The following is a 20,844-nucleotide window of genomic DNA, read 5'->3' on the forward strand; positions in this document are numbered from 1 at the left end:
GGCTCATTGAATTGTTGCTGTGTGTGTGTGTCCCCTTTCCCCCAGCCCCTGGTACCTTGCTGTTTGTATCCTCTGTTCCTGCCAAGAACTCTGTTATCTGAGTGGGGCCTGGGGGGGTTTTGCCTCCTGATAACGGTGTTCCCTCTCCTGCTGTGCTCTGGCTCTCCAGCCCATGGATTTCTACACCTCCTCCAGGCTTCCTGCCTCACAATGATACATCCCCCTGGCTTCTGAAACACTCCCTTGAGATCAAATACTCCTAGGAGGTGGTATGAAAGTCCTAACTAGCTTGGAGATTCTTAAGAGAGCATGAGGCGGTTTGTGTCCTCCCGGCCCTTTGCCCAGTGCCTCATACCCTGGGTCCAATGAAGTCTTGTTTGTTAGGAAAGGTACACTCTGTTCATACCAACTGAAGATTTTCATCCCCCAATATCCCTAATTTCCGCTAAAGGTGTGTTTTAGACTGGCCTTGCTTTGGTTCCTGATCCCATCCCAGCCGTGGTCACAGTGACTGGGCATTGCCCACTTGCTTTAAAAAGCTACTGCCACCTCTCAGTGTAATGAAACTCTTAAAAAAAAAAAAAGATTTTCTGGGGGTGCCTGGGTGACTCAGTTGGTTAAGCATCTGATTCTTGATTTCGGCGGGGGTCATGATCTCAGGGTTGTGAGACTGAGCCTTCTGTTGGGCTCTGCACTGGGCGTGGACCCTGCTGAAGATTCGCTCTCTCTCAGCCCCCACCCCCGACCCCAGGTTCTTGTTGGAGCACATGCAGTCTCTAAAAAAGAAGGAAAAAAAAAAAAAAGACTATTTTTAAGTAATCTCTACACCCGATGTAGGGCATAAACCTACAACCCCAAGATCAAGTGTCACATGCTCTACCAACTGAGCCAGCCAGGTGCCCCAAGGTTATGAATCTTATAATCAGCACCCAGCCCAAAGTGCCTTAGACCCTCTCCTGGTTGGTAACAGATTGGAGAGTGTCACCCTGGTCTAGAGAATTGGGGGTCATTTGCCATGATTTCCTGGTTCTTGCCCACCTTGAATCTATGGACTAGTTTTCTGTCTGCTCACTGGAAGTTTCTTGTAATTCATTCCCAGTGGCTTGGTTTTCTCTTCCTGGAGAAGCTTAGTGTCCTTTTTATGCCCACAGAGTTCACAATGCACTCCACGTTCTGTTTTTTTGTTTTGTTTTGTTTAGAGAACTACAGAGAAGCACGAAGAATAACATAACAAATCCCCACATATTTCCACCCAAGTTTAATAAATGGTGACATTTAGTTATCATTTCAAGTTTTCTCAACGGAAGAAAACCATCACAGCTCAGAAACCTCATCACAGGCCTTTCCCAGGCCCTTCCCTACCTTCCCTAGAGGCAGCCACTCCAATGAATTCAGTGGGTAGCCCTCCAGTTTGTCTTTATACCTTGTGTTATGCAAAATATGGTAGTGTTTTGCATTTTTAAATCTTTTAAATGACGTATCTATCAAGTAAATGTAACTTGCTCTCTTCACTCAGTCTTGGTTTTGTGATCTAGTGTTGATACCATTCCTAGCACTTTCCTAAGCACTTTGAAACAGCACAAATAAAGCCAGTTAATTCCTTTCCTCATGGAGTTTTCATCCCATGAGGGGCTGAGGTGGAGGCATCTGTGGACATTGATTTATTTAGCCCTTTCCTGACTGGTGTGCAGCGATTTGCTCTGACAGACAAGGCCCCAGAGGACAGCTCTGTGTTCTCCTGGTATGCAGGGACAGTGGATGTGATGTGCAAACTTTTCTCAAAGGGCCAGATGGCACATTTTTAAGGCTCATGAGCCATATGGTCTGTCACAACTATTCATTTCAGTTCTGCCCTTCTTGAAAGCGGCTGTAAACAATATGTAAACAAATTAAGAACACCAGGGTTTGAATTTCATATGACGTTTACATGTTAGGAAATATCCTTTTGATTTTCCCCCCAACTTAAAAATGTAAAACCCGTTCTTGACACGAGGTGTCCATATCTTGGCTCCCAGGCTGAGTCTGCAACAAATGAGTCACCCGAGAACCCTTTGAGAGATGCTCCGGGTCCTGTACCAGATGAAAACAGGAAGCGTGAGGGCAAGTCTCCGGCCAGTTCTGGCCATTGAGAAACACCTGGGAAAGCCTTCAGGAAGCTGGAAGGCGGAATGACTGCCAGGGGTCTCCAGAGCCAGGCCCTTTGCCAGAAGATCATTCTGGTCTGGCTCAGCCTGTGCGACCTGGCTAGTGACAAACCCTGGCTCTCTACCTGGTCTTTATCATCCCATGCATAGGGCTGAAATGTGGATCGAGCCCTCCTCTGGGGGGAACGGCTCTCCGAATAGGAAGGTAATGTAATGGAGATGGTGCAGGCTGGGGAAACCTGACTCTCCGTCCCGGTTGACCTGGCCTGGACACCAACTCCTTCTTTGATCTGAGGCAAGACCCTTCGCCTCACTGACCTGCCCTTTGTCTCTAATGAGAGCGATCCACATCCTTCCGCTCGGTTTGGAGGATGAATGACGCAAGTGTGATGGAAGGTGCCTGACATATAAGAGGTGTCCAATAATTACCAGCTGAATTTTGGATTCTTTCCCTATGGAATGGAGGCCAGAATGCTTCCGGAGACGGGTGGCTCACTCCCCCTGGAAGCAGCCCACTCCATCTTCTCACACTTCTGACTGCTGGAAAGCTCTTTCTGTTGATAGGAAAACTCGCTGGCTGTGGCTTGCGCTCCTTGCCCCACTTCCAGCCCTTGAGACCAGGCAACAAGCCCTTCCTTCGCTCCCCCAGTCAGAACAGCCTGTTTTCTTCAAAATCTGATCCTGAGTCCTCTCACCATCCTGGCCACCTTTGTCAGAATTAACGTATTTTCTCAACCAAACGTCCTATGCACTTGGACTGTAGGTGAATTGATAAGAGTCTGGGTCTAGGTCTGCCAGGCCAAACAATGATTAAGGGATTTAATGGCAAAGAGGCACCTGGATGGAAACATCGGTTGAGCATCCAACTCTTGATTCATCTTCTGTAAAATGGGAAGTGGTTCCAGTACCTTCCTCATAGACTCACTGGAAGTCATACACTCAATAATGTGTGGAGAGTGCTCAGCACAATGTCTGGGGCCAGCGGAGTCCTCTGGAGGTTCTTTGAGGGAGGGTGAAGGGACATGTTTGTGAAAGTGAATGTCCTGCCCTCCGCAGTTCTAAACCCACCCCTGTGCTCCCGGAGAGCTGGACGCAGAGCTGGCCTCAGTGCAGGCGCAGGCACGGTGGCCAGCCTGCGTGAGGTGGAGTGGCCAACCCTGTCCCCCCACCCCACCAAGCCCACCCGGTGGGACAGGGGACCTGAGGCAAGAGAACAGATCAGCAGGTGAAGTCCCTGCCTGCTGTGGCCACCAGGGGGCACCCGTGCCCCAGAGATGGCCTCACCCAGGCAGACACACCCACTCCTTATCAAAAGGTGTCCGTTCCTTGGCTCCCCGCTGAGGTAAATTGGGACGGAAAGTGACAGCCTTGGGTGTGGTCGAAGGATTGCTAGGCAGGCCCAGTGGCCTGTAGGAAACCCTCAAGCCTGAGGTGAATTTCCAGGCTGTAACTCCTAAAATTGAGTCTGCTCTCCTTGACCTTGGGCAAGGCACATCCCTCTCTGGCTGGGTTCAGGGGGTGTAGACCAGATTCCAAGACTTGCGTAGTTCTAGGATTTGAGGCTGTTTGCAGTTTCTTCTTTCTCACCCCGAACCCTTCTCCACCTCAGGGCCGCACACACTCTGGCAGGCGGTCAACTTGGCCAGGGAAGACACGTGTCACAGACCCTCCCCCAGCTCCAAAGCGCTGGGACACCATTGGAGGGAGAGAAACTCCGGGAGGAAGAGGAAGGGCAAGGTCAGGTGAACCAAGAGACCCAGAGCCTCAAGGGTCTTGCTTCATTTGGGACAGACATCCGGTTTCCTCTGGTTTCTGCCAGGATTCCGGGGGCTTAAAGGAATGAGTCACGGGGGGTATTGGGGAGTTCCCAGCTAACCAGTTCAAGACAGGAATCTGGTACGCTGCCCATCAATGTATGGGGTGGAGACAGGAGGCAAGACCCCAGTGTCCCTACCTCAGGCCCCTGGCCCCTCAGGAGGGGACTTGGGAAGGCAGCCTTCTGGGAGCTTGGGGGGGAGAAATGGGGACAACTAGGGGTGCCTGGGTGGCTCAGTGGGTTAAAGCCTCTGCCTTTGGCTCAGGTCATGATCCCAGGGTCCTGGGATCGAGCCTCAGCCCCACATTGGGCTCCCCTCAGCAGGGAGCCTGCTTCCCCCTCTCTCTCTGCCTGCCTCTCTGCCTACTTGTGATCCCTGTCTGTCAAATAAATAAATAAAATCTTTTTTTAAAAAAAGGATTCAATTTAAAAAAAAAAAAAAAGGAAAGAAATGGGGGCAACTAGCTTCTTCCCTCTCAGAATTCGGGGTCTAGGGAGCAGGTAGTTTGGGAGTCCCAAGGGAGAGTGCAAGGGGGCATGCTCCCCCTCCTCTGGCCAGGAGGGAAGTAGGGAGGGGCCGCTTGGAGACCAGCCTCCTACCGGGTCAGGCTGACCAGCCTCCAGCCTCCACCAGGCACAGCCTCCCTCAGCGGTTCTGATCAAACACCCTGGGGCAATTTCGGGCCTGGGTGGGGCTGAGAGGGAGGAAGAGCATTTGAGGGGGACCAGACGTCAAAGAAAGAGCAGGGATTCCACAATTTCACAAAACTTTCGCAAACGGCTTCTTGTCCCAGCCCCCCTGCATTGTCCTGGACACCAAATTTGCATAAATCCTGGGAAGTTATTACTAAGCCTCAGTCGCGGCACCAGGTAATTTCCTCCCAGGCCTCATGGGCTCCCGTATAAAGGCCCTGTGCAAGCCGGTCCCTGCCAGAGCCTGGCGCCCACAGACCCACCCAGACCTTTGGCTGAGCCTACTGCCCAGAGCCCCATGAAGCTGACCGGTGAGTGTCCCGGCCACTGGGGGAGCGGGGGCCGGGGGAGGCTGGAGTGGCAGAGGGGCTGAGGGGCCCAGGTGGAAGTGGACCGCCTGTCTCCTGAGTACCCCTGTCTGCTCTCAGCCCTGCAGCTGCTATTGTGGTATGAGGCACTCTGGCTGGTTCAAGCAGCCGCCCCCCTGGGCCCTACCAGCTCCCTGCCCCAGAGCTTTCTGCTCAAGTGCTTAGAGCAAATGAGGAAGGTGCAGGCTGACAGCACCGTGCTGCAAGAGAGGCTGGTGAGTGAGAGGCGCCGAGGGGACGAGGGGACGTGGATGCTGGGAGAGGGCCAGTGGAGGAAAGAAGAGGGCATAGCTGCAGGGAGGGAGGAAGGGGGAAGTGCTGAAGGGAGGGGGAGGGAATGGTGAGAAGACATCATCAGGGAGGGGCATGGCAAAGGAAAGACCCCAGGGGAAGGGGAGGAGAGTCAAGAGAGTGGAGCTGCGGAAGGCTGGCTGGGAAGTGTCTCAAGGACAGTGCCCGGATGGCCCAGATTCTAGATCACCATGGAGGGCAGAGTGGGGCTGAGCGGCCTGGCAGGACTGGGAGGGAGGGGAAGACCTTGGAGAAACGGGGAGGACTTGGGAAACAAGAGCAGCCTGGCCCCTCAGTTCCCCCTCATGCAGCATCCTTCCTATCCCCAGTGCACCACCCACAAGCTGTGCCACCCCGAGGAGCTGGTGCTTCTCGGACACGCTTTGGGCATCCCCCAGCCTTCCCTGAGTGGCTGTTCCAGCCAGGCCCTGCAGCTGGTGAGTTTCTGGAGGGGTAGAGGGAGTGGAAAGGAGGGAAGAACGGTCTGGAAGTCTCTCTAGATCTCCAGGCCTTGAAAGGAGCACCCGGGCAGCACCCCTTAACTCCGCCACTCTGTCCCCCAGACGGGCTGCCTGCGTCAACTCCACAGCGGCCTCGTCCTCTACCAGGGCCTCCTGCAGGCTCTGACAGGGCTACCCCCTGAGCTCACCCCTGCCTTGGAAACGCTGCAGCTGGACATCGGCGACTTCGCCATCACCCTCTGGCGGGAGGTAAGCCTCACTGCGAGCCACAAGGGTTGGGGGCCTGGACTGAGCTGGTCCCCAGAGATCATGCTGCAAGCCTGAGGATCCCAGTTCTTTGGGGTCAGCGTGGGAGGCTTCTCAGGGCAAGAGAACTCCCACTCCAGGCCCCTCTTGCTGCCAGCCCTTCACTCTCCCTAGATGAGGGCGGGAGCCAGACCCTGATGTAGACCTGGGTTCAAGGCCAGCCTCCACCATTCACCCATCAACCGTGTGGTCTGATCCCGCACACCCTCGCAGCCCTTCGCATTTCCTTCGCTAATCATGCCCACTTAGCAGATCTCCTCTTCCCCCCACAGATGGAAGAGCTGGGGGTGGCCCCAACAGTGCCACCCACCCAGGGCGCCATGCCAGCCTTCACCTCGGCCTTCCAGCGCCGGGCCGGAGGGGTCCTGGTGGCCTCCAACCTGCAGAGCTTCCTGGAGCTGGCCTACCGTGCTCTGCGCGCCTTTGCCAAACCCTAAGCAAAACCTTCCCCAACCAGTGTATTTATCTTTATTTAATATTTATGCTTATTTAAATCTAATATTTAAAGACAAGAAAAAGCAGGAAGGAGCCCCGGACTCTTGGGTCCTTCCTGCCGTCTCTGAGTTCTGTTCTCCTGCTTGTAGTAGGGAGAAAAGCCCCTGTCTTCCTGTCCCCTGGACTGGGAGGTAGCTAGGTAAATACCACGTATTGACTCCTGTGACTGCTCCCTGGCCTGGCTCTGTGGTGGGCACTGGGAAGAACCCCAGTGAACTCCTTACCCCAAGGGTACCCACCTTAAGACCCCTGGGAGCATCAGGAAGTCTCCCATGTGGGAGACAAGAAAACCCTGTTTAATATTTAAACAGCAGTGTTCCCCTCCTGGGTTCCCCCTCGCTCTGGCCTCACCAGCTCGGCTTGCACATGCCCAGTGGGCCAGGTCTTGCTTCTCCTCCTGTCTATCCCCTTCCCCACAGGCATTAGGCCTCGCAGGAGGCCGCCAGAGCAGGGAGATTTGACCCTGGGGTCCCACGAATTTGCTGGGGAATCTAGTTTTTAATATGTTTTTGGTAATACTTTGACTTCCTGTATGGGGAGCCTGGGCATTGTTTCCGTTCCTCAGCTTTCTGGATGCCCTAGAGCAACAATGACAGGCTCCTGGCACCTGCCCCACCCTCAACAGGGTCAGGATTCTGACCCTTCAAGGGCTGGGCAGAGGCTCCTGTATTGGCCTTGCTGGAGGGGGTGGTGGGACTGGGAGTGTTGGAGGGGAAGATGTGGAAGGTTATGTGATGGGGTATGTGAGAGGAATGCTCAACTCACCTTCCACCTCTGCCCCCACTTTCTCACTGTAGTCAAACTCTGATAATAAAATATCTTGTTTGTCTCCAATAAATGGCTTTCCTCCTTCTTGAGTCCAGCTGGTGCCTAGCCAGGGGTGGGGGAGCGGGGAGTCGAATGGTGAATGAGGCCAGAGGGACGGAAAGAGGAGGTGCAGGGAGGAAGGGGGGCAGTCCTCTAGCTCATCAACACTCACGCCCTTAGCACGGGTCTCTCTTGTACCTACTCTGCAGGAACTGGGCTAAGTGCTAGGGACACCGAAGTGGACAAGGCAGGCAAGGTCCCTGCCCTCACCGAGACGCAGTCTAGTGGGAAGACGGAGGCGGATGGGCCACCATACTGGGAGAGAACGTGGGGGGGGGGGGGGGGGGGGGGGAGTCTTAGATCAGGAGCTGAGTTCAAGATGCCAACTTAGGTCAGCACTCAAATTCCCGGCCCTGCACTTGTCTCCCTCAAGCTCTGCTTCTGATCGGGCGGGGAGCAACAGCAACCTCAGGCCAGCGGCCGCTCTCCTGCTGGTCTGGGCCTCAGGGGCCGAGCCTGAGCTCCCAGGGCCCGGGGACAGGTGTGGGTGAGAGAGAAGCAGAGCGTGGAGGGCTGCTTCACACCACAGGCCGGAAGTACTCCTCTCCGTGTCCTCAGCCTAAGACGCACCTATAGATCCAGGGTGCCTCCACCAGACCCGGGAAAGTCCAGATGGCCCGCCGGTCCCCAGTCCAGCATCTCAAGGCTTCCCCTGGGCTCCTCAGGCCCTCCCACTTCCCCCTCCATCTGGCTCCTTAGAGAGGAAGGTCTGGCTGAGAGGACCAGAATCCCCAGCTGCGTGGCTCAGAGCCACCCACCCCCACCCCGCCCCCCGCCGCGTGGTTGTGAAGAGGTTGGGGTTTGGAGATGTGTGAAGACAAGCAAGGGTTAAACCGATCCTGCCCCTCATCGCCCAGTCCTCTTCTGGACAGAGACAGGTCAGATTGAGCCAGTCAGGCTCTGGGTGGGGTTAGGTCTAGTGAGAGAGCGTCAGAAGGACAGGCCACCCTACCCCAGCACCAGCAGGGCCTTTCGCCAAAACTTCTCCCTTCTCAGAGTCAAGTCTGACTTTGGGGTGTGGGGTTAGGTGGCGCGCGCGAGTTGAGCCCTTACTGCCTGATGCTGGTCTGAGGAGGGGAAGCGCTTTCCCCGTTGAGTGGGCAGACACAGGAACCTGAGCCCAGCCCTCCTCAGCCACAGGACCGAGCCTCTTCCTTGGCCAAGCACACGGGCTTCCAAAGAGAAGACGTTCACTGCCTCCATGGGACTCGGGCACTGACACCACTTGGGACTCACACAGGGGCCCACAAAGATCTTTATTAACAAATGAGCTGAGAGAAACGTCCCTGTGTTACAAAAATATAAACATACAAACCCTGCACCTGCAAAATTCCCAGAGGTACATCGACTGTCGGAAGGGGGAGGGGTGTGGGGTGCTGAGGGCCCCGGGCTAACAGCCAGGCTACACACAGTCCTCAGTGCTGGCAGAGGGCAGAGGAAATTATGAAAGGAACTGGGAGACGTCTTAGAGGTCAGATGTCAGGCTAGGGGAATGATCTGGAAATGACATAGGGCTCTTACATCACGTGGATATGAGCAATGCTGTCTCATCTTTCCACACTGTTCCCTCGTCAGGCGCCTGGGGCTGTGGTCCCCCACTCGGCCCCTGCGGGCACTCCCCAGCCTGTCAGAGCGCAGCGATGGCCTTGGCGGCCACCTGGCGGCCCAGGGACAGACTGAGGTCCGTGATGGCCAGAACCACCTTGGGGCTGGACATGGCTGACACCTTCACCAGTTCTGATACCTGCCGCAGACAGACAAATGGCCGCTTGCAGGGGCTGCCTGCTGCGGGCTGCCAGGTCCCGGGAGGAAGGAGGCCCTCCTACTCTGAGGGCCGCCCCCGCACCCAGGCCCCCTAAGAGCCGCTGCCCCCACCTGGGCCTGGGGGCCACGCACTCACGGTGGTGAAGGGCATGAACTGCAGGATGCTGCCTCGGCTGCCCTGCTCCAGGCAATCCACACACTCCTCCATGAACCACTGCACAAACTGAGTGTGCGGGCCCGCGGTCCGCGAGCCCAGGATGGACGAGATGAGCAGGAAGAGGTTGGCTGCGCAGAAGCAGAAGGGCGGAGAGCGCGCACTCCGTGAGGAGGGTCTGAGAAGACGTTAGGCTGGGAGGTGGTGGCACCGAAAAGTGAGAGGAAAGAAGCCCTCAGAGTGCCCCTCAAATGGGGGTGGGGGGGTCAAAAAGAGGAAGTGTGAAAGGAAAGCAAGCAGGGGTGGGGAGAGGGACCCAACTGGAGCCTGGGGGCGACAGGAAAGCCAGTGGCTAGAGAGATGGAGGCACGAGACAGGGACACTAATGGGTGAAGGGGTACCAGGAGGTCCTCCTCTGGCTGGCAAGGCCGCAGCCCCCCGGGCCGGAGGGCAGTGGGTGACTCACCCAGGACTCGGTTCAGCGGGTCTCTCATGTTAACCGTGTGCAGCTGGGAGGCTGACAGGGAGCTGCTCATGGAGCGGTCGGCTGTGGGGTCAAGTGGAGGGAGCCTTAGGCAAAGGTCCCCTACCTTCAAAACCCCCTTCCCAGGGGACGCCCTCACCCGTCAGGTGTGGACGGTCAACCCAGGGAAGGTCCCGGATCCAGAGTCACAGAGATCTCAGTGGGAGATGAGAGAGAACACTTGGTGAGCACTGCCAAGCGCCAATCTGTGGGCTACACAAAGATCAGGCCGCACAACCCTCACACTCCGACTTCATGGACAAAGAAACGGAGACTGGGATTTGCTGAGTAATCAGCCAAAGGTCATAAGGTCTGTGGGTGCCAGACATAGCATCTCTCCTCTACTCAACTGCACAGCTGGCACCTTAATGCCTAAAAGGCCTTAGAGAAACTTCTAGACTCAAGAGAAATTTCTGGAAACAGGAAAAATTAAATGCCACAGAAGAAGCCCTTGGCAGGGAGAGGTAATGAGAGCAAGGGGAGCCAGAGGTGCTCTTCAAGCAGGAAGAGTGGGGAACAGATCCAGCCCCCAGCCTCAGGGTCCGTTTCAGGGGAAGGAAGGCCAGAGCTGGTGAGTCAAAGGCACAGACTGTGCCTGAGGTAGTGAACTCACTTGTGGTGAGTAAAGGGGAGGGAAGGGACAATGGTGTGTCCAGGGCTGGGCTGTGGTCTGGACGGAAGAGCTTCAGTCTTTGGGGGGAGGTCCCCAGCAACCTCTCTAGTCTCTCCACAGGCAGAAAACAGAGCAGCAGTGGTGGGGGGGGAAATGGGACAAACTCCCAGCGCATTCTCTCCAACCAGCAAAGATGCCGGTGGCCAGGTTCTATACCAAGCAGCTCTCCCAGGCGGGAGTGAGTTCCCGGGAAAGGAGGAGCCCACCCAGCCCAGTCCGCATGCTCACTGGGACTCGAGAGGATGTTGGCATCTTCCTCATTGGAGCTCAGCAGTCGCATCAGCTTTGAGGGCTGCATGTCATCCAAGGGGAAGAGACTGATATAATCCTGGAGAGCAAGAGAGGCACTATTACCGACTCCTGGGCCCACAAATCTCCCATTATCAGGAAGGAGAGCTGGAGCTCAGACAGGTGGGGAAGAGTCAGCTCCCCACAGGCCTCAGTGGGCATCCCCAGTAAGCCCAGCTTCCCCCACCCACCCACAACCCCAGTGAGAGTCCTCCTCACACAGTCACCCCTGGAGATGCTTGGCCAGGGGAGCCCCAACAAAGCCATCCAGGGGCGGGGCCGCTGCCTGGGAAGGAGTCTCTGACCCCAAAAGCCTCAGGAAATGTCTGTTGAGCACATCAACAAGTGAATGGAGGGGTCCCCTACCTCGATGTCTTCACGGTGTCTCTTCTTTTGGCGGGAGGATGCCTGTCCCTTATGGGAGGAATAGGAACTCAGGGCACACCAGACGGCTAGCCTGGCAAAGAGTTCCAGGGAAAGAGGGTAAAGTCAGAGGGCCCCAGAGAGGCCCTGGCAGACAGGGCGTCCCCACAGCCCAGCCTCCCTGGGCAGCCCGAGGTGAGGGGCAGCCAGCTGTGCGCTGTGGGGACCCGAGGCTCCGAGAGAACCCTACTTGGCCAGCGCGGTGCCGGGGGGGTCCATGAGGCTGTGCCACTTGGAGGAATCGGTGAGCAGCCCCGGCAGGATGTGGCCCAGCAGGACCAGGGTCACCTGCTGCATGTCCAGACAGAAGATAGAGTAGAGCAGCTCCACTGCCCGCAGCGTGTGCTCCTTCCGCGTCTCCTTCAGCAGCTCCTGGACGGCAGGGCGGGGCGGTTCAGGAGCTGAGGGCTCCTGCCACGGGCTTCCCAGGGCTCCATCCCTCACTCCGAACAGCCTCCAGCCAGCGCTCCCCAGAGCAGGCGGCTCCCCTCAGAGTCCAGGAGCCCCGAGACTGAGACCCGCAGACCAGGCTAGGGGTTATCTTCTCAGCTGTCTCCCGGAGTCTGAGGAGACCCACTCCCCCAGCCTGGGTCCAGGTGGGGGTCTGGCCCCCAGGTACCTTAATGAGGTTGTTGCAGAACCAGTAGACGCCTCCCATGTGCAGCAGGGTGTCAAAGATGTGGATGGAGCGGCTGTCCACCCACCCCTTCTCCAGCACCTTGGCAAATATGTCCGTCAACACCTCCTTGATGGGTCGCTTGGGGGGCAGCAGGTTCCAGTAGGGCATTGTGTCCACACCCGTGGACGGGAACTTGATCTGGGTGGCCGTCTGCTGCAGCACGTCGGCACACATGTGCTCCAGGATCGAGCTCATGATCACCACCCTAGGGGATAGGGACAGGACCTGATGTTCGGGTTCATGCCACACCAGGTTCAACAGTGCAGCAAACACCCAGGTCAGACCTTTCCCAGAACTCAAGTTACGGAAATGTTCCTGGGGAATTAACCCCGTTCTTCACAGAGGGAGGAAACAAAAGGTAGTCACAAGACCCTAGCAGACCTGACCCTACCAGTCCTGCTCTGGCAGGCCTCTCACCTGCTGGGCACAAAGCCTAAGCCAAGGAAGCAGTTTGCTCTCCTCCCCTAGGTTATTCCAACGATATGTTCATATTTTCTCTCTCACTATCTCCAACTTACCCCCATCCCCCAGACCTAAGCCCTGCCAATCCCTGGACATAAATAAATATAATCACTTCCCTCTGGGCTGAGTGCTGGGGGGTCCCCGCCCAGCCCTGGCCTCCTCCCAAAGTAAACTGTTACTTCCAGGACAGGGGCCCAAGGGCTGCCCCACAAGAATCTTCCCGGCCTTTGATAGCTGGGCAAATAGAAGCGTATATCCAGGAATTTTCTCACGAGCAGTCTTTGACTGAGTTAGCACTCAGATCCGGGTGTGAGTGCTCACTGTTCCTGGAACACTGGGTGGCTCTGGGAAAGCTACTGTGACTTTCAGCGCCACTTTTTCCACCTGCACAAGTACCCACAGATTCCCCACTATTCCTCACCCCAGGAGAAGTCAGGGAGCTTAGCACGGGTTCTGTCATAGCCTACCCTCCGTTACTTGTGGGAAGAATGATTTGAGGGAAGAAGGGAGAAGGAGGTGAGGAAAAAGGTCACAGCTTCACAGACCCTCTCCAACCATATCTCAGCACGATGTGCCCCCTTCTCCTCTCTAAGGCACCTCGATGGCTACCCAGTGCGTCCTCTGGCCTAGCTCACTGGTCGCGCGCATGCCCACTGCATGGCAGCGCTATTCACAGCAGCCAAGAGGGAGAAACCACCCAAGTGTCCATCCACTGAGGAATGGATAATGTGGCGCGTATGTACAACGGAGTATTATTCTGAAGGGGATTCTGACCCAGGCTACGACATGGATGAACCCTGGGAACATCATGAAGTGAAACACACCAGGCACAGCAAGACAAACACTAAAGGATTCCACTTGCGCGGGCTACCTAAAGCAGTCAAATTCACAGAAGCAGAAAGTAGAATGGTGGTTACCAGAAGCTAAGGGAGGGGGGAAAAACGGGTGAGTTGTTACTTAATAGGTACAAAGTCTCAGATTTACAAGATGAAAAGGTTCTGGAGATTTGTTTCACAATGAAGCGAGTACCTCAGCCACTGAACTATATACTGAACTAAGATAGTAAAAGCTATGTATTTTTTTTTTTTAATCCAGAATTTAAAAAAGAAAATTAATGGACGGGGGAATGAACCAATACCATTGAACTCAACACAGATGAAGCCGCCAGGGAGGTCTGCCAAGCCTCTGAAAGGCCAAGGCAGCAAAATGTCACAAAAGAGAGGCAGGTGGGAGGATGACAAGGGGGGTTAGGCCCCTGGGTCATGGTTCGATGGGCTCCTAGTGCCTAGACCACGCCATAGCAAAGACAACCACTCTATTCTCCTGGTAAGCTAGTTCTCCGGAACTTGGGCTCTCTGAAGACCAGAATCATAGCGATTCGGGGTCTGTGCTTCTGGGACACAGCAGGTGTTGGGTCATAAACAGTCCTGGCACAGAGACACACACTCAGTGTCACCGAGTCAGAGCACGAACATGGAAATGAGACTGCGAGTGAGTGAGCAAGCAGCACATTTGGGGACATTAAGAGCAGAGGGGGATACTGGCTACTGGAGGTGCTGCCTTCTCACGGCAGACCAACAGTGTTCCAGGAGGGAGGGCACGCAGAGCTACTGACCTCTCGTTGTAGAACTGCAGTGTGTTCTCACTGTACAGCGGCCCTGCCAGCTGGCGGATCATCTGTAGCGACTTCTCGCGCTCATCCAGCCCCAGCATCCGCACGTGGGCCACAAGCCAAGCCACAGCACACACTGCCAGACTGCACACCTTTCCCTTGATGTTATCTGTGATTTTCTGGGGGAGGGGAAGGGGTGACTGAGGCCACTATCACCCCTTCCCTGACCATCACTTTCCCCGGCCTCCGTGGGCAGCTAAGTTTAGCAGGTGGAGTCCTGGACCGCATCCCCCACCTATTCTCACCACAAATATGCTCTTCCCCAAGTTACCTGGGTGGGAGGGAGTAGCTAAGCCTATGATTACAAGGAAGATCAACATCCAAGAATGAGCTCCTAGATTAAAGGGTCTTCTTGTTCTTATAAAGTGTACCAAGCTATCGAACACTGGCTCTGTGTCTCAGGGAAGAGAGAAGGCTGCTGGAAAGGTGGGGCTACCTGGATGGACTCGAAGGCCAGTACCCCATTCTCCCAGGCATTGAGGATCTCCAAGATGGCCGCTGAAATGCTTAGACAGGCTTCGTGCCACTTCATCTGCCTATGAGGGGGTGGGGGTGGGAGAAAAATCACCATGGGGGAGTGTGGGATGGGCTGAGGGAGAGGGTCTTAGCCTGCCCCCACCGCCACCCTTGGAGCGGGCACCCAGCCACTGACACCAGCTTCATCTCTGAGGAGTTGTTGAGCAAGGCCACCAAGGACTCCACTTTGGTGGAGTCAGGCCAGAAGCAGGGGTGGTCAGGGTTCAGGATTTTGCCCTCCTCGGGCATGCAAGTCTGCATCCACGTCTCAAAGAAGGGCACCTGTGCTCCTGTGCTTGACTCAGACAGAATCACCTAGGAAAGGAAGAGAGCGTCAGCAGCCAGTGCCCTGTGCCTCAGTTTCCAGTCCCATTGCCTTTCCTTTCCAGCTTCAAGAACTAAAAACAAACTGGTCGAAGGGAGAAAGACAGGGGCTATGCTGCCACCTAGTGGTGAGTGTGGATGTGACCCATGGGGCACCCATGGACCTGCCAGCGGTGGGGGCACCTGCGTTCTGCAGCCAGACTAAGTAGCTTGAGAGACAAGCTACTGGGGGTGTGTGTGTCAAGTTATTGGTCATTTCCTTCCCCTTCTTCCCACCCCTAATCCTGGTACCCCTAAACCTGAATGGTCTCCTCTCACTCACCTCTGAACCATAGGTCTGAGCCACGTGGCACAACATGAGGAAGGAGATGTCGAAGAGCAAGGCGCGAACGGAGGCTGCTTTGGCTACGGAGAACAAGAAGGCTGACCCCACGGCCCGGAACAGGGCCCAGAGCCCTGGTCTGAATCGGGAGGGAATCAGGATTTGCCTCAAAGGAAGGTCAGTGACCAAGTGGCTCCTTCAAAGCTCTGAAGCTCAGAATCCTTTTCTTGAGTCTCAATTAGAACATCATCCCTTCCTTGGAATCAAAGACTCCTGATACCCTCCTTCTTCCCGGTAGCCAATCAAGTCATAAAGGGGGAGGGCAAGAGACAGAGGTGGTTTTGGAAGAATCCTTTTCCCAGCATTCCCCTCTTTCAAGGCTCCCCAAAAGCTTCAGCCAGTCATTGCTCGGGGGAGAAAACAGCCTCCCCAGGAGAAGCAATGGCCCTTCTGCCCTCCCCTGTTCTCTCTCCCCACCACCCCTCCCACAGTGCTGACTTACCGAGTTCTTCATTGCCGTGTGTTGTGAATTCATTCAAACTGGGGGAGGAAAAGAGGTCACAGCTAGCAGGGCAAGGGGTCAGGGGGCTATACCTGTCCAGAAAGGCAGTCACTAGAGTCTGAATTAGGGGTTAAACTTAAAAAGAACACCACCGCTACACAGAAAAGAACGCTGTTTTTAAAAGATTTCCAAGGCAGGGCGCCTGGCTGGCTCGGTCAGTAGAGTATGTTACTCTTGGTCTCAGGGCTATGAGTTTGAGCCCCATGATGGGTGCAGATATTACTTTAAAATCTTTATATATATATACATTCCAAGGCCCAGAGAATGGCTCACCGGATGGAACAAAGTTCTATATATCAAATTCCAGGTCAAACAAAAAAGTCGACAGTGTTTGAGAGCCCCTTATTAACAACGGGGAGCACCCAAATCACTCCACATCCACCAATCAATGCCTCTCATCTCATCAAACACCTCCACTTCATGCTCAGCTGCAAAGAAAAAAGGGCTTGACATCCAGGGACCTGGCCCTTCCCCCAGCGTCTCCAAGTGGGATCCTCTGGCTTGCTCTGGGCATCTCCAGGGAAACCCAGACCCCAGTGCCTTGCCCCATTCTGCTACCTCCTCCTTCAGGGCTGCCTCCCTGACCCTGGCCAGGGCTCAGACTTCCTTACTTGATGAACTTCCGGGCGAAGGATTTAAGCTTCCCAGTGGCGGCGGCAGCGGCCAGCAGCAGATCCAGACTCTTCCCAGACAGCATGTGGCCCAGGACTCCTAGCAGGCCCTCTGGGGACTTGGAGTGGTCTGCATCCATCGTCTGGGGATACGACAGGAAATCAAGTCCTGAAGAACAACTGAAGACCTCCCCAGATACAGCCTAACCGCAGCTTCCCTCTCTGCACGTCTCCATTAAATGGCATACCACAACCTGCAATTCATTCTACATCTTTCTGACTCCAATCTGGAAAACCGTTCCCCAAATCTATCCTCGCTCTCTGATCCATCCTTCTTAATTAAACTGCGATCGCGGCAGTGAGGGTGGGGAGGGTGAGAGTCTCCACTGCTTCTGTGGGAGCAGGTGAAAGGCCCAACCACAGGACCTGCCTTCCAAGTAATGCTCAACAAAGAGGAGTTTTCAATGGCTTCCCTGCCTTGCTTGTTTCTCTACTTCCAAAGCAACTACATACAAAAGCCAGAAGACAAAGAGCTCTATGACCTCGGTTTATTTCTCTGAAAGTAGAGCCAAAAGAGGAAAAAAGGAAGAGATGAGCCTGGAGGCAAGGGAAGGGCACACGCACCTTGAGGATATTTGTGACAGTGGGCTCTGCCCGGAGGATGAGCCCAGGATTGGGCTGGATGTTGGCATTTTCTCCTGATTTCAGCTGGGGTGCATGCTCCCGGTCTGCTGCGCTGTGGCCACGAGTCATTGGCCAAGAGAAGGGAAAAGACACAGAGATTAGTTCCTGACGTGCTCCGTGGTCCGGGTCCAGAAGCAGAGGCCAGGGAGGAAGCGTGGGGCACACAGGAGAACCTCTGGGGTTGGAGTGATGTTTATGAAAGCACACCCACTGTTCCAACTGCTTCAGTCTGTCACTGATCATTACCTCAATTTTGAAAGTCCACTTGAGATTAAAAGAAGATTTAGGATTTTTACTTTGCTCACAAAAGAGGATGGAAATTCAAGTATAGCACCCAAGGGTGCAGAACCCTGGTGGGCAGAAACCAGTGTCTGCTGTTCCTGATAACCCTAGGCATGGCCCCAGGCACCTGGACAGGGGGGAAGGCACCCAGCGGTCCACACTGGATGCGAGGGAAGGAAGGCAAGCGGCGCCTCGGCCAGCCCGAGGGAGCTCACGCTTACCGCTTGGCCATGAGGTTGGTCACACTGGCTTCAGACAGAAGCCCCTGCTTGCTACATTCTTGGAGTAGGAATTTTGTACAGTCACAGCTGTGAGGGAAAAAGATAATGAGGGGTCGGGGCACACGGCAGGGATTCCTGAGGGGTGGAACAATAGGCCCCTGCATGGTGTCCTCCCTCCTTCAGGACAGAAGAATGCTTCAAGTGCCTGAGGGATGGCAGACGGGCTGCTGCCTCCTGCCCCTGCCAAGGGGAATGAACCAGGCGCCGGTCCGCTGAGGGCCGTCTAGCACAGAGCAGGAGGAGAGCCCAGAGCACCTTCCAGTAGGAGGGGGTGAGCAGGGGAGTCGTACTTGCAGCGCTGGTCAGCTTTGTCCAGCAAGGGTGTGAGCTTCAGCAGGAACTCGAAAGCACAGCTGACGTCCTCGGTAAAGTCCTGCGAAGAGCCAGGAGCTGCCATCTGGCTTCTAGGCTCTCCGCTCCACCCACAGCTTGTGATGCAGGCTCACGGGGACACCCCACTGGATATAAAGCGTGACAAGCCGGTCACAGCCACTACTGGCTTGCAGTGACAGGACAGGGAAGAGTGTAGAGGACCAGTGCTCTACGCTGGCCCTGGGAACCCAGGGCACCTCACGTCCTGTGTGGTCTGGCTGCCTCCACGTGGACAGCGGGGGCACGCGTGGATGCACGCAGATGCTCAGGTGTGCTCAAGCCTCCAGCCTGCCCCCAGGTGCAAGGACACCAATTGGACCCTTCCCTTGACCCCGTTTCTCCCGTGCCCTCGTGGAAAGAAGGATTTACCAACTCCCACACCCCCCCGTCTCATTTCCCCAACTTACCTTGTCCCCGTGACAGTATTTCTTTAACTTCACCAACACCTGTGGGATCTAGAGAGTGAGGCAAGAGAAGAAACAGGAAGATAGATTTCTTCTCTTTCCGCCAGAACTGAAGGCATCCCCTCCACCTCCCTGCTTCGAGCAGAGAGACAGGAACCCTTCCACCTCAGAAAGGAAAGCACTCTGAGGGCCAAATCAGAAAGCTGGCAGGCATCCAAGGGTCCGGTGCCCGATGCCTACAGGTTACAGGGACCCCTCACTTCTGCTGGCTCCACAAGCAATTGCCATAAGCCCTGGGAACCCTGATTCAAGGACCGGGGCCACTTCTCTTGGCCCATAACTGCCCTGCGCCAGTCTGGCTGATGACAGAGCCAAACGGCACCTGTGTGCTCAGAGATGGCAGGCGCCTGCCAAGTCGTCTAAATATAGCTCTGGGACTTTCAGAGAAAAGACTCGATGGGAATTTGCGCTGGGGACCTGGCAGGTGGCGGACAATGCCGTGGGGAGAAATACAGGACAAAGATCCTGGGTGTCGCTGCTTTTCCTGAGAACCATTTTTAGACTGGGCGCTCTGTTGCTCCCACGTCCCAGGTACCTTGAGGAAGGTGAAAGCTGTCCACTTGAGCTCCTCTGTACCCTCGGGAGACTCGATGAGCCCCACGAAGCAAGCCTTCCAGATTTCCAGGACAAAAAGTGGGGTGGGAATATGCTGTGGGATGATGCGAGAGTGAAGCCTAAGAGGGCGCCCATCCCCCTTCATCTTCTGAAGGCCCCAGGGTGGGGGCAGGGTGGGGGCAAGGTGGGGGCTGGTCAGGCGAGCTCAGAGGCCATGCAGGACAGGTGCTGCCCCACTCCAGGGTGAGGAGCAGGGATGTCATGTGAAATGCCAGCACCATGCACAACAGGGATCCACTTTCCACCGTGAGTCAGGAGAAACCCCCTTTCTCCTAGGAAGTACCAGAAGACTCCTCTCCACAGCCCCACGTGGCCAGCCCACCATGTGGACAGAGCAGCAGCTCTGGGCCGCCCACCTGCATGCGCTTCACCATCATCAGCTGTTCCACCAGGGGCTGTGTCTCGCCTGTCAGGTTCATGGTGCCCTCGAGCAGGACCACCGCGTGGACTGTGGGGTAGCCCGTCTTGTGCAGCTGCTCCGAGTGTACAGCCAGCATCGTGGGGATGCTGAAGGGAACAGATACACAGGGCATAGTGTAGGGAGCCAGGAAGAGGTAGAGGGTAGGTGAGAGCAGAGGGGTGGAGACCAGGGGCCACAACTCCCCACCCACACCCAGGGCCTTTCCTCTCTCCCTCCACCCCAGTGAGCCTGGAAGCCCGGTACCTCCTAATGAGCGTGCCACACTGCTCAGCCTGGCTCCGGAGCTGGGGGTTGCTGAGACTGGCCAGGATCTCCCCAAGCTTCAAGAGAGAATGCTCAATGGCAGTCCAGGAGGCTGGTGGAGGAAAGGCAGACCCACGATGGGAAACAGAGGAGAGGAAGACACTGGCCCTGAGCTCCTTAACTTTGGCCCCTGTGGGCCCTCAAAACCACATACGGAGGCTTCCCCTGAGGATGACATGGAGGCCAGGGGCCTGAGGGCAGCATGCACTGTTTCTAGAACGGGGGTGAGCACCAACAGTGAAGACCCTAGAAACCATCCCCAGAGGCCTGCCTTATAGCGAGGGATGCAAGCGGCCAACTGAGAGCCTAGGTACGGCCTAACATAGGTAGTGGCAGAGAGAGGCACAGTGGGGTTCCAGTGGCTGGAAAAGGAGGTGGCCCCAAATCGCATCAGGAGTGGCCACCCTTGCAAGTGGGCCCCACTTTCTACTGCCGTTGAGCTAGATCCCTAACCAGCCTCCTGGGCTCCCCCCTGCCTCATCCTGCCGAGGCCTCTGCTCTCACTGCCCAGCCCCTCTGCAGGTGCCCCCACCTGGCTCATCACCACCTCTCAAACTCACTCTTCCTCAAGCCTTTGTTCAAGCCCAGATCCTTCGACAACTCACCCAGCTGGTCCAACCCACTGATCTCTCCTCCCAAATGCTTGAGCTCATGGTCTATACCGCATTAATTCACACTTAATTATGTGTCACTTGTCCTAGTTACAACTCCAGAGGGCCAAATGATGGATACTGGCACCAACTAGCCCGTTAGCCTCCATGTGGCATGGGGAAACAAAAAGACCTGAGATCCATTAAAATTAAGTTAAATATTCATTTACTTTTCAAGCCACTAAACATTTGTCAAGGGCTCAAGATAGGTAAGACACTGTCAACACAGCCCGTTCTCATGAAGGGGTCATCTCTCTGGACTTTCTGACAGGCAATAAAACACACTTTGAGAACCAACAAATATATGAATCCTAATAACAAATTCTCTAAACAGGTCCTGAAGACCTGGGTGTGACCC

At 55.5% G+C, this 20,844-nt stretch overlaps 2 protein-coding genes and 1 non-coding gene across 8 annotated transcripts in view; 1 reads left to right on the top strand and 2 right to left on the bottom strand.

Moving 5' to 3' along the window:
- Nucleotides 1-3,166: 3,166 nt before the first annotated feature.
- Nucleotides 3,167-6,999, top strand: CSF3 (colony stimulating factor 3). Its single transcript, XM_032871809.1, has 6 exons — nt 3,167-3,369; nt 3,754-3,886; nt 5,036-5,236; nt 5,642-5,749; nt 5,876-6,022; nt 6,352-6,999. The coding sequence occupies exons 1-6, from the start codon at nt 3,167-3,169 to the stop codon at nt 6,514-6,516; spliced, it is 957 nt and encodes a 318-aa protein (XP_032727700.1). The 3' UTR covers nt 6,517-6,999.
- A 1,679-nt stretch (nt 7,000-8,678) lies between these two features.
- MED24 (mediator complex subunit 24) overlaps nt 8,679-20,844 on the bottom strand; it is a 33,502-nt gene continuing 21,336 nt past the window's right edge. For 4 of the 6 annotated variants that reach the window (XM_032871533.1, XM_032871534.1, XM_032871531.1 and 1 more), the window contains 20 exons: nt 19,777-19,888; nt 19,469-19,619; nt 19,033-19,146; nt 18,441-18,488; nt 17,952-18,034; nt 17,602-17,688; nt 17,039-17,150; nt 16,415-16,557; nt 15,744-15,781; nt 15,242-15,324; nt 14,732-14,910; nt 14,516-14,615; nt 14,023-14,198; nt 11,886-12,150; nt 11,457-11,638; nt 11,210-11,300; nt 10,784-10,883; nt 9,826-9,906; nt 9,342-9,490; nt 8,679-9,185 (listed from right to left, as the gene is read on the bottom strand). In XM_032871533.1, coding sequence (XP_032727424.1) covers nt 9,069-9,185; nt 9,342-9,490; nt 9,826-9,906; nt 10,784-10,883; nt 11,210-11,300; nt 11,457-11,638; nt 11,886-12,150; nt 14,023-14,198; nt 14,516-14,615; nt 14,732-14,910; nt 15,242-15,324; nt 15,744-15,781; nt 16,415-16,557; nt 17,039-17,150; nt 17,602-17,688; nt 17,952-18,034; nt 18,441-18,488; nt 19,033-19,146; nt 19,469-19,619; nt 19,777-19,888 — 2,411 coding nt within the window. In that variant the 3' untranslated portion in view covers nt 8,679-9,068. The remainder of the gene's footprint in view (nt 9,186-9,341; nt 9,491-9,825; nt 9,907-10,783; nt 10,884-11,209; nt 11,301-11,456; nt 11,639-11,885; nt 12,151-14,022; nt 14,199-14,515; nt 14,616-14,731; nt 14,911-15,241; nt 15,325-15,743; nt 15,782-16,414; nt 16,558-17,038; nt 17,151-17,601; nt 17,689-17,951; nt 18,035-18,440; nt 18,489-19,032; nt 19,147-19,468; nt 19,620-19,776; nt 19,889-20,844) is intronic. The other 2 variants (XM_032871536.1, XM_032871535.1) reach the window with 2 other exon arrangements.
- Nucleotides 15,403-15,507, bottom strand: LOC116876132. Its single transcript, XR_004384350.1, has one exon. It is a non-coding gene; the product is annotated as a small nucleolar RNA SNORD124 (small nucleolar RNA).

Source organism: Lontra canadensis, unplaced genomic scaffold, assembly GCF_010015895.1.
Source record: "Lontra canadensis isolate GAN:19392208 unplaced genomic scaffold, GSC_riverotter_1.0 scaffold43, whole genome shotgun sequence".
Classification (NCBI taxonomy): domain Eukaryota; kingdom Metazoa; phylum Chordata; class Mammalia; order Carnivora; family Mustelidae; genus Lontra; species Lontra canadensis.

Bases quoted from the DNA above. Each gene is read 5' to 3' on its own strand.
- CSF3 (XM_032871809.1), top strand. From the start codon at position 3,167: ATGTTTGTGAAAGTGAATGTCCTGCCCTCCGCAGTTCTAAACCCACCC. The intron at 3,370-3,753 runs GTGAAGTCCCTG...TCTCCACCTCAG, and splicing joins GCAAGAGAACAGATCAGCAG to GGCCGCACACACTCTGGCAG. The intron at 5,237-5,641 runs GTGAGTGAGAGG...TCCTATCCCCAG, and splicing joins CCGTGCTGCAAGAGAGGCTG to TGCACCACCCACAAGCTGTG.